Here is a 17,096-nt window from a genome sequence, read left to right on the forward strand (position 1 = left end):
CAAGCAATGTGAAACATATTATAAAAAATATTTTATGTGATCTCGATTAATAGTGTAAAAAATTTTGTTGGGATTATTTCATTTAAAAATGGCATTTATCTTGACATATTTTTAAGCATTTAGTTATTGTAAAATTCTGACATTTTAAATCGTGTTCCTTTTTTCTTGTTTAGTTAAAATGGTTACCTCATTTAGTGACCAAAATATAAGCCTTAATAATATCTATAAACGTCCCAAATGATGCTGTTGATGTATATATAAATATATGCACCATGAGTTTTAAGCAAATTACCATTCTTAATATATTCAGAAAAAAAAAAAAAAAACGAATACCTTCTGCAATCTAATAAAAAGTTTGAGAATAATCAATATTGATACATTTTAATATATTAGACTCATTATTATGGCTTTAAAACTGAATTGGTGCTATTACGCACGGACATAAAACCTGTTTAAAAGTGGAACGAGTCTATTTGTTGTAGGTTGAGAATTCGCTTTAAAGTGAGTCTACTGTATATTTCAAAATGTATTTATGAATTAGGCTCAATAATATGTGCATATGTGATCCTAGTATACACTTAAACATTTCTGGAATGAAAAAATATGATGGATTTATTTTACCTTTAATGTTTTTATAGACTGGAAACCCATAAGGTCTCGCTGAGCTTTAATAGTACATTTACGACTTGTTCTTTTATTTTACTTTCCAATTCAGACTGAAAATCCTGTTTTGCAATAAGAAAACATGTATTGTTTTTTAATGAATTTGCAAAACTTATTGTACCATCCAACCTGTTAACATGGGAGAAGGTTTTTTAAATTTGCAAGTGAAAAAATGTGAATGAAAATATGTATGGTTGATTTAAATTTTCCATTTTTATTTTTGTTTCATCATATTCAACTTTTGAGAGTTAAGTATTGCTCAAAATATTAGTTTCTTTACTTACATCTCTCAATTTCTTTGTAAATTTGTTTGAACTTTTCCTTTGCTTTGTGTTACATTAATATTATATGCAGGGGGATTAAATACTGAATTGAAAAATAGTTCTCATGCATATGTCAGCCGTCTTTTATCATTTTGCTTTTTATTGGACGCTTTTATCTGACTAGTCAGAAGAAACATTTATAGTCCATATTATTTATTTAAATTTCTGTTATCTTTCCCATATTTACTTTCTAATGCTCTGTTTTGTTTTAAAATGTTGTATTATTTTTCCTTATGTGTTCTATTCAATGGACTTTATGGGCTTCCATAATATTTCAAATTAATTCGCCTCTGGATCCATGTTTGCAAAGAGAAACTGTACTGAATATGTAAATAGTGATCACTGTTAAATAATACACAATATATATGCTAAAAGATTGAAATAAAAACTCCAAAGAAACTTATTGTATTTTGACTTATTCTTTTTTCAGACAAAGAAAAACTGGATACCACATTTGGGTTTTCCACAAATAGATTAGTTTTACTTTTTATTTTCTCCTGTGCAAGTGATACAGATGATATACCAGTGGATTAGGAATTTTTCATTAGTAGTTCTAATGTTTTGAGTCTTATAACTTCATTGTCTTATAATATCACAAAAGCATGTAAAATAATGGAGATTTAAAAAAAGCAATTTTGAATTTGCATGATAAATGAACTTTTATCCATACTTTTTGCAGAATAAAGAGAGCAAGTTTTAGATTTAAAAGTACACTTGGCTGTCTAGAATTGATAATATTATTCAAAAACTTGATAAATTGAAGATAATGGGAAAAATTGAAACATTAATTTGTAAATATTTTCAATGACCCGCAACACCTCCTGAGAATGGGATGAAAAGAACATATATTTTGACTGGATTGAGTAAATATTTTGCATTAGCAAAAGTTTAATTTATAATTTTAATTCTGAGAAGTGAATGAATTAATGTTCATAGATAAAATAGCTAGTTATAAGGATATCAGGAATACAAATTACTTATATTATGTTCTAACTAATTTATTACTAATGAGAGAAGACAGATCTGGTCAATTTATATTAACTGGGCAACTACCTATTTCTATCTTCTAATAACTTGTAAAGAGGCAAAGTACTTTCTCTACTATAATCTTTTTCCCAAGAGAAGATATTGGATAAACGATTTTTTTTTCCCTCCCAAATAATTATTTAGCTAATAATCCTGAGTGAAACTTTGCCACTTTATCTCCACTCATATTTAAAAAAGGTATTGGTTTTTTTTTTTTTTTTTTTTTTTTTTTTGAAGTTAAGTATTCAATATGTATTGTCATTAAATTCTCATCAGGTTAAACTGCCTTTCAACTAAACTTTATTTGTGTCGGTTGTCAGTAAAAATTCCACCTATTATTGTTTCATTACTATATGCTTAATCTTATTGTATTGTTTCAAAATATAAGAACGATTTGCGAATTCCGAATTTGCCATTCTTATTATTTAAGTTTCATCAAAAGACATATGATGCATTCTCTTTCAAAGAATTATTATTAAAGATTTTAAAACAAAGAACAAATACTATTCTTTAATATGTTGTTTTTAATCCACATTCATTATCAGAATTTATAAGAGCAGTCAAAAAAAAAAAAAAAAACTGTAAATACACAATGCAGTGGACTCTTGCAACACGGGGATATGTTGCAGCTTATAAGAAATATATATTACCTGACGCATTTCTGCGTGTTCAAACATATCTCTAAATTGTAACTATTGAATATAGCTAATGAAATGTAATTTTTTTTAATCGTCCATTTCATTGTTTATGCATATAAAATAGGTAAGCGTTTACATCATTTGCTTTTAAACAAAAAATAAAAACTATGAAAATGCATAATGTATGCATCATAAGAGTTTACCATATTATGATTTTTACAGTATTTACTAGTCAAACTTTTTTTTAATTTACTTATTGCAGTTCATTGCATATCAACAAAATGCTTTTGGTTGTATGCTACATTCCGTTGCTATAAAAATGTTACATTTACTTTCTTCAGTCATTCTACATATATGGTGAAATTTAAACAATTTTAGTCTTTGTCTATATTTTTTAACTCTAAAAAAATAGGAATATATAAAATTTTATTTGCATTACTTAGATTTGCGATGTTTTGAAATTTTTTCCATTACTTTGTGAGCTGGTGTTAAAATCCTTTTCTTAGAAAATATACGAGAGTGTCTTTTTCTATGAACTTCTGCTTGTTTGTAAATAGGGGTATCCTCAAGTGTCTGCAAAGACGGACAGGAAATCGACAGCTTTGAATCTTCAGGAGTTGACAAACGATTCATTTCCTGATTTGGAAAAAAAAATTATCAAACATTTTAATCATAATTCTTAGATTAACATATAAACAGCAAAAAACTCGTCACCATAAAAGATGTCCATGAAAAAGAAGATGTTTTTTAAAATTAAATTCGATAGCTTATGTAGCAATAATATGAAATAGTAATAAAATAACGAAAACACCACTAAAGAATGCAAAATCCTATATTACGAAACTGTGTCAATTTATGAAAAACGCTGTATTTCATTATTTTTTCATTATTTCATGCTAAGCCCAAAAAATATCTGTTGACTGATGGATTTTCGTCAAGACGATTTAAATGATCAAACAGTAATTATAAATCATGAAATTCAAAGCTTAAGTATACTAGGTTAATTTTGGTAACAAAAAAGTTTTAAAAAACATAATGTGTCAATATTTAAAATAAATTAATAGGATAAGGAATTAGGAATTAATAGGAAATAAATTAATAGTATAGGAATTTAGATTTCATAATTTTTTCAAATGTCATTAATTGGATCAAATGACAAATTTTTTTCAATGCAACAAAGTATTATTCTTTCTCAACTGATAATATATGTATCTCTAACGGTTTAAAAGCTAGTTATTGAGCCCTGATTTTTAGATGCAAGTGTCTGCTATAATGTTCGTTCATTTTTAACAAAAATAATTTTATGCTATTCATGTTATTTAAATTATTATAAATTCTTTAATTCATAAAAATGTATATATATATATATATATTTTTTTTGAAAACGTTTAGCTATTTTAAATTGAATAAGGATAAATTAGCAAAAGTGGTTTCTCCCAAACTTTCTCAGATATTCTCTAATAAAGGTGTTATCCCCTCGCCTTTATCCGCATAAAATTGGCCGTGAACGCCACGAGTGCTCAATTCTTTTTATTTGAAAGTCCCACACATGAGCACTTTGTGCTTTATAGTATAGTGAAGGAAATCTATATGCATTTTACTCATCTTTTTTGTCGACGAATTGAATACAAAATTTGGCACAGAACTACAATTACGTATAAGATAATATACCAAATTCCATTTATTGAAGTCTCAGCGTTTTTGAGTGCCGCGCTTACATACATGCAAAAGTGCAGATTGGCAGATGATCAAACATTTGACTTTTTGAAAATGTTGTATGTTATACATTCTATATTTTTAGTGCTGAATCTTTGTTACAAATTTTTTTATTTATTTAGCTTTTTACATCCTATAGTTATTGTGTTTACTTATCTATGCACAGACTTCTTGTGAATGAATTTCATTTAAAATTTAATAGAAATCTGCAAAGTCAGTGTAAATACCAAATTTCATCTATCTAGCTCAAAGCATATTAGAGTTATCATGATCACAAACAGAAAACTTCAAAAATGCGTTTTCCGGACTCAGATTTTAAAAGTAAAAATTCATGAAAATCTCAAATTTGATTTATTATTATTATTATTTATTTATTTTTAGGTTTGCGATAATTTTTCTTCTATTCAAGAAAATAAATAAATAATACAAGCACAAAATTAATAATATCAAAGGAAACAAAATATATTTTGTATTAGAATGATATTTGAAATAAATTATATATCAGATGTGGAAGTTCTTTTAATTTTTTTCATATTTTTAGGTTGTAACAAAAAATACAAAGAGAAAATATTGTAGTCGTCAAAAATTTCGAATTCAAAATTTTTTATGGATGAATCTCCAAATTTCAAATCACTTCCAATCCAAAAGCATATTTTTGCAATTAGGGATCAAATTAATACAACAATACTTGAACACAATAGCCAAAGACGCTTTGAGTGAGACTGATGAAACAGACTTTTATCAAATTTTTAACGAAACTGAATTGCAGAAACTGTTTTTATCTGTCCGAATGCAAGTGAACTAGATAATAGCAAAATACAAAGATAAACTTGGTACACAGTTTTATCATCTAAAAACAGATTAACTTCAAATTTTGAATGAAATCCATCAGTGGGTTGACCATCAATCGGTCTGCTAATTAACATGTATGTAAACGAAATAACTCAAAAATGCAATGGCTTAAATAAATGAAATTTGGTATACGAACGTGTTATCATTGTTTATATAAATGTCCGTGTTAATCGGTTGGAAAAAAGATGTTCAAAGTGCATACTACTTTTTCTTTATCATTCTAAGAAATACAAAACTGCCATGCGCGGCTTCTATGAATCTACATAAAGGTAGAAAAATCTGAAAAGGATACTCATTTTGCCTTTCCACTTTTTCGTGGTCTCCAATTCCTGAGGTGATAAAAAATTTGAGCACTCATGGCTAGTCTTGTTCAAGGCTCATAGTTTCCATACGGGAGGTCGAAGGATAACAGCTTTTTGCTTGAATAAAGTATAGATTAAGTACAGTAATCAACAAAGAATTCGAACTCGAGATTTTGATGAATCTCCACGTTTTAGATCACAATGAGTTCGAAAAACACATTTTTAAGAAATGTCCGTCTGTTTGTCTTTGGCAAAAATAACTCAAAAATGCTTTGAGCTAAACGATTGAAACTTGGTATGTGATTTTTACACCAAATTTGTAGATATCTAGCAAATTTTGAGTAAAATCTGTTCAGAAAAAGTCTGCCTGTCCGGCCGTTCGAAAATAAGTTGGCACAATAACTGAAGAGAGCTTGATAGATAAAATTCCTTATACAGATTTATGATCTTTCCTACAGACGCCTACCCAATTTTGAGCAAAATCCAACAAGGAGTCGACCATCTGTCGGTCTGTTCTTTCGGAAATAAGTAAACACGATGATTCAAAAACACAATGACTTAACTATATCAACTCTGGTACGCGGTTTTGTGACTTTAAGAATAGTTTTGAGTCAAATTTTTTGTTTCAATCGGTTGAGAAGAGTGCGTCTAAAACCTAAATTCAATTTTTAGATACTATTAATTGCATGCCAGGGATTAATCGCCAATGGTAGCGCGATAGATTCAGTAAAAATGCTAAATTCCCGCCAAAGGAATTTAGCATAGTTTCATCACTATTGTACACCGGTGCCCTGCAAGACATTCAGTGGGGCAACGTCTTCATTAGAGAGTATGCGAGAAAATTTCGGTGAGTCGACCTCACCTGGTTACCTCATATTTTGTTTGTTACTCGACAATGACAGATTCGAGTTCCTATTCCTTCAATGATTTGCTATTTATGCACGGGATTAGTTTGGATTGATGTGGTGCAAGCATTTGAATGATAGAATAAAGACAATTATTGGATCCCTTTCTTGAGGAAGGAAGTATGAATATTTATAATTTTATAAGCTTAAATAATGTAATTAATAAATTTCCTTAAAGATTTTTGTATAGTAGACAAAACTTACTAAATTTTCACCATCATCTGAATTCTTTCTCACTCTTTCTGTGTCTTCTGTGAAAGAAATCGTTTCATCGATGGAGCTGATATCTGTGAAAAAGATGTAGGTTATCAGTTGTAAATAAATACAAACGCTCTTATATCAAAATAAATTTATATGGATATTATTTATTAAAGATCACTGATATGATTATCTATACTAATATTATATACTAAAATATTATAAAGGTATTTATCTTATTACGTCAATAATTATAAGGAATTTATAGCAAAAGCAAACATAGCAGCGAAACATACTTAGAAATAACAAACTATTTAGCGATTCTAGGACTATGCAATTCTTCTGGAAGACATTATTCCTATTTAATTGTATAATATTGTTTATTGTCAGAGGTAAATTTTTGACTAGACAGGCTGCCTAGAACCACTCGACTGAGAGGGACCTCAGAGAAGTCGATTAAGATTTCTTATAAATTATATAATATTAACCCTTTGTCAAGTAAATTATTTGGTTCTGTTCCTATTTAATGAATTACCCTCTCTTAGTTATAGCAATCTTTATAAATACCTGACATCTACTTAAATAGTGTGTAGAGGCATGGATGCCACTTATAAATCCTCTCTACTAATCATAAAAGTGTGCATGTGTGCGCGCTCTACAGATCTGACCGTCTGATATACAGCTACAAAATTTGGCACATATATACTTTATAGGCTAGAAATGTGCAAATCGAAGAAATTTTGTAAAATTTTTCAATTAGTTAAAATATTTTATTTCCTAATTTTTTAACTTTTAACTTTATTAATTAAAAATTACGCTGAATATTGGCATTTTCTACGATTACTTCCGAAAATATTAATGCACAAATATAAATTAAATTACATTTCGAAATTTAAAAAATTGGCTTTTTAATGATACCAATTTTAAGGCGTGCGAATTTTCCCTGAATTTCGGCAAGTTTAAAAACATATTTTTTTTCTCCGATTTTCATTAATAGATAACATAGTTTCGCTGAAATTCAAACAGTTTTCATTGCTTTATCTATATTTGACAGTTTCATTTTCTATCCATTATCGAAAGAAAATCACTAATCATACTAAATCACTAACTTCTCTAAGGAAAGAAGATTATGTTTAATATCTACTAGTCATGCAACTAAACAAAATAGTGAAACTACAATACCGAGAAATTTGAAACTTAAATGAACCACACATTTAAAATAATAGCGATATGATGTCATAAATATGGTCTCCATTGGAAAGGATCATGTAAATAAATGAACCAGACATTTAAAATAATAGCGATATGATGTCATGAATATGGTCTCCATTGGAAAGGATCATGTAAATAATGAACAAAAAATATGTAAGAGTATTAAAATAACACGGCTTTCATTTGATGGAATCATGGACATGAAGTTATATCTAAATGATTTTTTTGAAATTAATTATTATTTTGTTTTATGCTAATATAAAATAAAACGTGAATAAATTAGATATCTGAAGGAATTTTTCGATTAACCTATTTTGATGCAACGCCCATAATATTTCTAATCTGAAAAAGTCCATTCTCCAGAATGTAAGGCAATCAGTTCAAAAGTATTTGATCAGATAGTTTCATTTCAAATATAAAGTTTCATGCTCACGAATTGATGCATACAAGGATTGCGCGATCACGATTTGAAAATAAAATTGTAAACACAGATAAATAAGCCTTCAACGTCTGTTTCTTTTGATTTCCACTTTGTTTTTGATGATTTGATCGATTTAAAATACTATACTTAACAGATATTGTTGCAATGCAAATCATCTTTACAAAAATAAAATCCTCCCACCATGTCAGAGGTCAAAGGGAAATTCCTTTTTATATGCATTAAATTTAGTAAAATGCGTATCATCATTTTTATGCAACAACAATCAATTCTTACACTACCTTAACATTAGAACTAACAAGGCCGTCATTTTGAGGATTTTCAAATTTTATGCTTAAAAATTTTGATATAATTTATGTATTGTTCTAGAACTTTATGACGGCTTTTAATGAATTATAAGAATAATTACATATTCCTATTCAATTTCCACTCAGCCATTTTAACTGCCATATTCAGAGTTTATAATATTTTATGGATTATCTATGCAATGATGGACATCAATATGTATTTTTATTTAATTATACATCGCTTTCAGACATTTTCTGGAAAAAATTTGAATTAAATTTTTCATTTGAAATTATATTGATTGAGCCAAAGTGTTCAGTAGTCGTTATAATGGAATCTATTTTATTCCGATTATGATTTAGTTTAGAACTATTAGCTGTAACTGGATAGCCTATAAATGCAAATATAAACTATTCTTCTTGGGTTTTTTATTAATAATTAATGAACTATTATATTAAATGTTGTTTTGGTTAAATTATATTCTTTCATTTACATAAACTAAGCCAAAATTTACAATGAAAGCCATGGTGATCAAAACCTGTCAATTTGACGGGTGAGGTAAAACTAGATATATATTTAACATAGGTAGTTTTGGTGTTAAATAAAATATCACCCAATTTAAATGTTTGTTTTTTTATTGCATTGTACTAAATTAGGTCAATCACCCAGATGGACTTTTGCAAGTGATCAGCAGTATAGTATGGAACAAGTTAATTATTCCCAAAAGTGAATGCCTTACGTGCGAATAGGTAATGGCAGCTTTCTATCTGTAGCAAAAAATTTTATCCACTTTACAATAATTTGTTCCCTTAATTTCATAAATATTGAGACTATCGGGTTGAAGATGAAATATATCACTTGTTTATGCTGAAAAACATGCTATATACGCATACGGTGGTTAGATCTTTAACTTCTCTAGAGTGGCATCCAGACAAAGTCAGCCTTTGGATCTTAGCGCAATAAAATTATATTTTAAAGTAATAGAACATAAATTTGATATTTTATTTTGTTGAATTTCAGGACTTATTTGAATCCTCGAAAATGACGAAGCTGATGTCGCAGCAGCCTTAACGTTAAAACGTTTATTCTTTTTCAGAGAATAGATAGTGTTCTAAAGAAAAACTCACTCCTTATATGGCAACGTATACATGGAATTCACAGTTAAATTACTGGATTTAATGTTGATTGTCTCAACCATCAACTCATGTCATGCTAACGAAACTTCGCCTTGGTGAGACATATTTCACTCAAATATATATTTCTTTCGGATCCATCTTCAACTAATCAGGATGTCATGCATCCTCTCTGCAAGATATATGTTGACCATAATGAAAATAGCCTTAAGAATGAAATATTTCGGCAGGGTTTACTCTAATTTGAAAGCGGTGTTAGACAATTCTTAACATGTTTTTTCATTTGTTCATGTAACTGCTTTCATGAGTAGTACATGACTGGTATGGGTCATTACATTAGGTTCTCTTTTTTTAAGATTTGTACTTTAAATTAACATACTTTTGGCACAATTTGGTCAATACTGGTTCTTGTGCCATTAAAAGATAATCAATTTGTGGATTAGCATTGTCAAAAAAAAAAATTAATACAAAAGTTGTTTGTCATGATAAGGCAATAGTACATCTGAATTTGGTCACCTTTCTATCTCAAATGGTAAAAGAATTATGGAGAAACGAAAAATTTCGCCTGTCTCTATTTCATTTCTCTTCGAGATGGGGAGAACCATCTGTGATTAACTACACCAAGATTTTTACCCATTAAATACCATATATCCCTTCGGTTCAAAACCAATCAAAATTTCTCTAATTCTCTTATCCGTGATACATTATGTGGTATATCATTTAGCACATAAAATACGAGCCCACGGAGTTAATAATGAAGCTCACCTTACTTATTTGGGGGAGGGAGATGGATGAAACGGTTAAAATACCAATTCTAGGGATAAACTTTTCCGATTATATTATATTATATTATATTATATTATATATATATATATGATTTTAAATTTACAAATTTTTGCAGAATATGAATTGCAATATCATTTTTGTTTGATTTTATTTTTATGAAAAAATCGGAAGATTATATCATGTTTAAAATCCTTTTGTTGTACCATATACGATAGAAGATAAAAAGAGCGGAGGAGCATAAAACTTAGAGAATATTTAAAAAAACTAATTAATGTCGATAAATGTTACAGACTTACGCAGCAAATGACGATTTTCCTGCTAAATATTACTTTAAAAAAATTTGGTATATCTTACCTGAACTGGAACTCACGGCCCATGTTTTATACAAAGGATTATCGTTATGGTTTTCTTCTGGCGGTTCAAAACTTTCCAAGCGAACAATATCTGTCAAAAAAAATTTTTTTTACATAAAGCTTTTACCACTGCTAAATGCTTAATAATTATTCTTTACTATAACAGGCAGCTAGTATGGTGAAGTGACAATATTTCCGAAAATAGTATTTTATTTATTGGTCGTTATAAGACAAAAATGTAATATGAATTAACTGAAACATAAAACTGAATGTTTAGTATGTTGAAATTATTCGTCATATTAGATTTTTCAAGAATTCTAAAATTTATCTCCGCTTTTTTACATATTACAGTAATGAAATGTTCTGATGTTTGGCTGTGAAAATTATTTTTGCCTTGTAGAATTGATATTCCAAATAATGTGAAATCAATCTTTGGTCTTGTTCCCACTGAGCTATTCAGTATTTAACCACTAGCAGTGGAAAGACGTGCCTCGAATGTCGAGACGCTTTTAACATATTCTTAAATCGAAAATTAATTCATTTAGAAAATATAAATTTCCCGATTTCTGTAAGGTATCGGATATTTTGTGTAACCCCACTGCGAGCTACAGAGAACCGTTTTCACGTGCGCACCTATGGCTTTCTTGTCACCACAAGTGGTTTACTGTGAAATAGAAACGTGGAGTCGACACCTGAAATTCCTATCGTTGCCCCCTCCTACCTATACTACCAAAGAATTAGAATCTGTTAAGGATAAATTGCCTAAGATTCCTATCGTTGCCTCTTCCTTCTAAATGTGCTACCAATAGAATTAGAGTCTAAAGACCAGGCGTTGTCCGTAAAGGGCCAGTCGGCAACAGGAATCAAACCATTAGTGAATACTAAGAGTCAAATTGGTTATAAGAAAAGTTCCAGTGATCCAAGTTCGTCAGCAAAATTTTAGTTAAAAAAATTGGGTAAAACAGTTACGATGTCAACGAAGAATGTCATATTTGGCATTTAACACATCAACATTCTCTGATATTTCAACTCGTTAATAATTGGCTGTTTAATATTTTATTTACATAAAAATTTATATAAAAGACTATTTTAGTAAATGAAAAAATTACTAATTTTCTGAGTTTATAAATTGCGCATTAAAAAAAAAGGATTGATCTTATAGCTGGAGTCAAATTGGTTCCATGTGTCTGTGTCCTTAACCCAGAGTAAAATAAAGCCCATCTGATTTCTTTGCTTGCTTGCTTTGATTATTTGAGAACTTAACTCTGATTTGAAAATCAGTACGATTACCTTTTCATAAAGTGTTGATTCAGCAAATTATACTTTATAAAGCATTGTATCGATTTTTTTTCGAAAGGATCTTCCTATTTTTCAGCGGTCTTTCTATGGTTCAAACTCATATTTTACCAGCTTTGTGCGATGATTGTTGATAGAATCTTGATAGTAGTTTTAACCGAAATGATGAAAAAAAATATCAAAAACTGTGATTAAAGAGATTAGATGACAAAAATAGTCAAAATAGTTCATATCTTCGTACTCTTTTATTACTTAAATATTCTTATATTACATGTATAAATATTTTACATAGAAATCAGTTTTCTGACTGGATGAAAAGAATGGCAACATGAAAATTCATCTTTCTTAATTCATTCGTATTGGATGAATAAAACTTGATTCGTTCTTGAACTTAATATTTTATTTAGCCTCGCGAACATGTCAAATTTTAATTAATTTGTTCTCTACGTTTTTGAAGACGCGTTTTATTTGGTTTCTTTTCTTAGGATGCACGAGATCTCTTCTTAGAGATACCAGAATTGTTCTAATATTTCCGTAATTTTTATCTTTTGCAAGACAATCCTAAGCTTATTTACTGAACCATGATTGAAAATATTCAGATTCCAATGTTTTTATATCGAATTCAGTTCAGTAAGCAGTTTGGAAAGTAACTAAGTATTTCAGATGGATTTGGTTTAATTTAGTTTAGCTATATTAACGTCCCTTTTTCTTAAAGTAACACTAGGACAATTTTGGGACGGGCCTCGTAATTTTGAGCCACGGTCAGATGACATGAATGACACCTGAGCACCACACCACACCACACCAACGGGAGGACATTTGACCCCGACGGATTTAACGCGCACCGGAACCATTTACACGACGGTTCTTCAGTAGAATCGGGTCTCGAAACTGAAACCCTCAGGTTCCGAAGCCGAGACCTTACCACCAAGCCACGGTGGTCCTGTATTCCAGATGGAAATATTGTGATTGGCTTGGAGGAATAATGCAAAGCGGAAAATGTTAAATTATTACACATATATTGGAAAAAATTACAATAAAAGAGCACCTTACCAGGTTTCCTGTGTTCCCATGTGTTAAACGCTCTTGTGCAATTAGGAGATCCTTTGTTTTCATCGTATTTCGTATTCTGCAGAGGCGCTGATTGATCTGATGGAGGTACTTGCCCATAAAACCATCCACCGGATTTTTTCCATACCTTTGTGAAAATGAAATTTTGAAACATGAGAGATTGTGACTAAATTATGAATATTAATTATCAATGTTTTATTATGGCCGTTGAAACTCGTGTTTCAGGAAGAGTAGACAGATAAATTCAAATAAATTTACTATAGTGTACCTAAGAAATTTGGCATTTCAAATCGATTATGAGAATTTTACAATGTTTGTGAATATTTCAAAAATTATTTGGGGTATTAGCACAATTTTTTTTAATTCCGACATTTCAGCATGACGTGCTAAATTTTGATTTGTATAGGTATAATTAATCACAATCTTAGCTTTAATTGTACTATGCTACAATTAACTTTTGCCCCACATACCATGTTTAAAAATTCATAGAATATTAAATCTGTGTTGTTTGTGCATTTGTTTTGTTTTTTAATGAAATACGATAATTTTCTTTCATTGAGTGAAAAAATTTGAGAAATATATAGTAGTTTACGAAATACCACCAAAAGTTCATAAGACTCATTTGACATTAGAAGGGCCCTTTTTCAAAACCTTATAATTCCTGATATTATCATCAGAATTCCATAAAATTTTATTAATAAGTAAATTTTATGACGACAAATCGATTTCGGAAAGAAACAATAGTCTTATTAGGAAAATTTCTCGACGTTAGATAAGGCTAATTCACTCTATTAATAAATTTGTTGATTGGAAATAACCTTATCTTCTTAAATCATTTCATTCAAACCAAATTTGTAAAGATGCTATAACAAAAAAAAAATTATTAAAGCATTTTTTTTTTTTTTTTTTTTGATGACTGTATCTTGGGAGACATGCAAAAAACGCTTTATTCAAACTGTGCCCCATCGTTAGCTGTACATCTGTCTTTCAAATAATGGTTGCCCTGCTAGAGAAATTGATCGTATTTTGAGGGGATCCAATTAACAAGCCATTTTTCTACATCTTCGTAATTTTTTATTGCTGGAAAAGTCAACGCGTTTGATTCAACGATGAAAATTAAGTGATATCCCGAAAGGCGATACCGCTTATACCACACTTGACTTTGTGAAAGTTCAAGAGCAGGGCAAGAGTTCCCAGCCATATAACGTCTGTCGCTGTGTGGGATGAGGCGTCGTCTTGCTGCAAAATCATTTCTCCGTGTCTTAAAGCTCAATTTGAACGCCTTTTAATTAGTGAATGGTTCAAACTGATCTGTTGATTGATGGGAGCGATCGATATTCATTGTTCCGCTTGATTTTACTAAAGTTCATGGTAACCACATAATTCTGACATGTCAGATATAAAAATCTAAAGCCTGAAATTGTCTAAAGCAAGGTCTCATGCCTTGCGTTAGGGAATTGTCACCATTAGTTTCTATAAAGATATGCTGACTTGCATTCGCGTTTTTCTTTAGATTGAAAATAAAAGCAGAATAGGCCGCACATGCTCCTTTGTTTATTTGAAACTAGACGCAAACACGATATCACGCAATCTCAAAATTCGTTGCACATCAATGGCATTTTGACAAGTATTATCCTAGCAATAAACTGACATAACAATTGAGATTGTGAATTTAACTTGAATATAAACAGTGAGGGATATCGCGACAATGGCTGTAGGAGCAGAAAAATTACAGTTAATGGATATCAAAATACTTGAGGGCTTGAAGAGATTGTGAATTAATCCCTTACAAGCAAATCAAGCGAAGAAATTAATAATTATTAACCAGGGCATCTCATAGTTCTCGATAAAATATATTTAAGGAATTTGTTATTTTTGAAATAATTTATAGGTACTTATGATATAAGTGTTTTTTCCTTTTATCCTTGATATAATTAAATATAGTTGATTTATCCAATTCAGTTATTTTTATTAATCAATTAATGCTATCAAATATATCAAGTCTTAAATAATCACATTAAAATCACAGGAGTTACTGTATTTGATTAGCAGGTAACAGAACAAAAATCTACAAAATATAATGGAGACAGATGAATAAATTTCACTTCTTAAAAATATACACTTTAAAAAAATCATATTACTAAAACAAATATATTAATTTGTATATTATTAAAAAGAATTTAAATGGTAAAAAATTGATAGAGAAAAAAATTTCCATATAAATAAGTTAAATTTATGAGCGCTTTTTAATTGTTCTATTGTACATAACTTTTATGCAATTATGCATCACTTGAACTAAAATACATCATTTAGGCTGAATCAATATCGTTTTAAAAAAGAATTAGCAAATATTAAATGAAATAAATACTTCTCTATTTTCAGCACAAATTTTGCACAATACACAAAATTCTTGAGATGCATTTTGGATGTCTATTCTACATTTTTCGCATACAGCCTAAAATAGAAAAAGATTTTATAAAAACTATATGAAAATTAATCTAGAATAACAATTCCACATATTACGTTTAATTAAATGTAATCATTTTTAGAAATTTTAATGAAGTCTTTTTTTTTTTTTTTTTTTTTTTTTTGCAGTTATATTTTCTAATAAGTATTAAAGAAGTCAAAATAAAATATCGATTATCAAAATTTCGTAATTTTTATCTGGGATGAGTAATCAAAGATGTCTTACGAATTCATCAATGATTAGATGCATTTGACACTTAACTAATGATAGTTTGTCAATGTTCTGCCACTTGCAAAATGAAATAGCGGGCAAGAAAGTATAAATACTACGAACGCCAGTTTGAATAGGTGCCAAGGAAAAACCACATGTGTGGCCAATGCCACTTTTTTAATGTCAAATATGATGAGGGGACAAAAATGGTATTTTCTGAGCACTCTTTACCCTTGCTTAACCACTAATGATGACTATGCGCTAGATAACCATAGCATGCCTTTAGCGTCATTTAAATCTCGCTATGCTCTGTGTTCCGTATTTAGTTTACTATTCTGCACATGGTTAAAATACACATTAATTATAACGAATCAATACCCACTTCTTAATACGCAAATGAAATTTCTTAGACATTAGTTGCGAAACTTTTTGAAATTCCATTATTAAAATTAGAAATCGTGGCAAATTCCATTATTTTTTTTGTGTCTGTGTGTGTGTATGAAATTCATTCTTTCAATCACTTCATGAAACATAAATAATGCCATTCTAAGCCCCTATTACCTTTAATATTTATATTATTTAACCATTTGAATAAGTACAAGTTAAAAAAGAAAGAGGGGAAGAAAAAGAAAAAGCCCCAAACCACTCACAGTGCCACTGGTTTAGTTTAGTTATATTAACGTCCCGTTCTATAAAAACACTAGGGCTATTTTGGGACGGACCTCGTAATTTTGAACGGCGGTCAGATGACGAGGACGACACCTGAGCTGTCACCCCCCTCTACTCACCACACCAGCGGGAGGACGTTTGGCCTTGACGGATTTAACGTACAACAGAACCCTTTTACACGGCGGTTCTTCGGTGGAATCGGTTCTCGAACCTGAAACCTTACGTCTCACGAGCTTACCACCAGGCCACCGCGGCCCCAATGTACCCTGAGAGAACCTCACGAAACTACAACAGGGTTTAACTCTTTATTTTAAAACTAAAAACAAATTGAACAGATTGAATAGTGGGAACGACTTGAATTTAAAGCAAAATAATGTTTATAAATGCAACCTGTCTCCGTTTATTTTTGTGGCCCTTGGCTATATATGGAATAATTAAAAAATATTAATTAAAGAAAAAAAACTGTAAAAATTATAAATTAAAAACATTATATAACACTGATAAACTCAGATGCTTCAAAATAATATTTGAGATTTCTAACTGTTGTGGTTC

General features: G+C 29.7%; 1 protein-coding gene across 3 annotated transcripts in view; it reads right to left on the bottom strand.

The window, feature by feature from the left end:
* Window positions 1–2,510: 2,510 nt before the first annotated feature.
* LOC129971314 (rab effector Noc2-like) overlaps window positions 2,511–17,096 on the bottom strand; it is a 37,134-nt gene continuing 22,548 nt past the window's right edge. For all 3 annotated transcript variants that reach the window (XM_056084945.1, XM_056084946.1, XM_056084947.1), the window contains 5 exons: window positions 15,567–15,653; window positions 13,181–13,325; window positions 10,833–10,922; window positions 6,630–6,712; window positions 2,511–3,286 (listed from right to left, as the gene is read on the bottom strand). In XM_056084945.1, coding sequence (XP_055940920.1) covers window positions 3,086–3,286; window positions 6,630–6,712; window positions 10,833–10,922; window positions 13,181–13,325; window positions 15,567–15,653 — 606 coding nt within the window. In that variant the 3' untranslated portion in view covers window positions 2,511–3,085. The remainder of the gene's footprint in view (window positions 3,287–6,629; window positions 6,713–10,832; window positions 10,923–13,180; window positions 13,326–15,566; window positions 15,654–17,096) is intronic.

This window comes from Argiope bruennichi, chromosome 6, assembly GCF_947563725.1.
Source record: "Argiope bruennichi chromosome 6, qqArgBrue1.1, whole genome shotgun sequence".
NCBI lineage: Eukaryota > Metazoa > Arthropoda > Arachnida > Araneae > Araneidae > Argiope > Argiope bruennichi.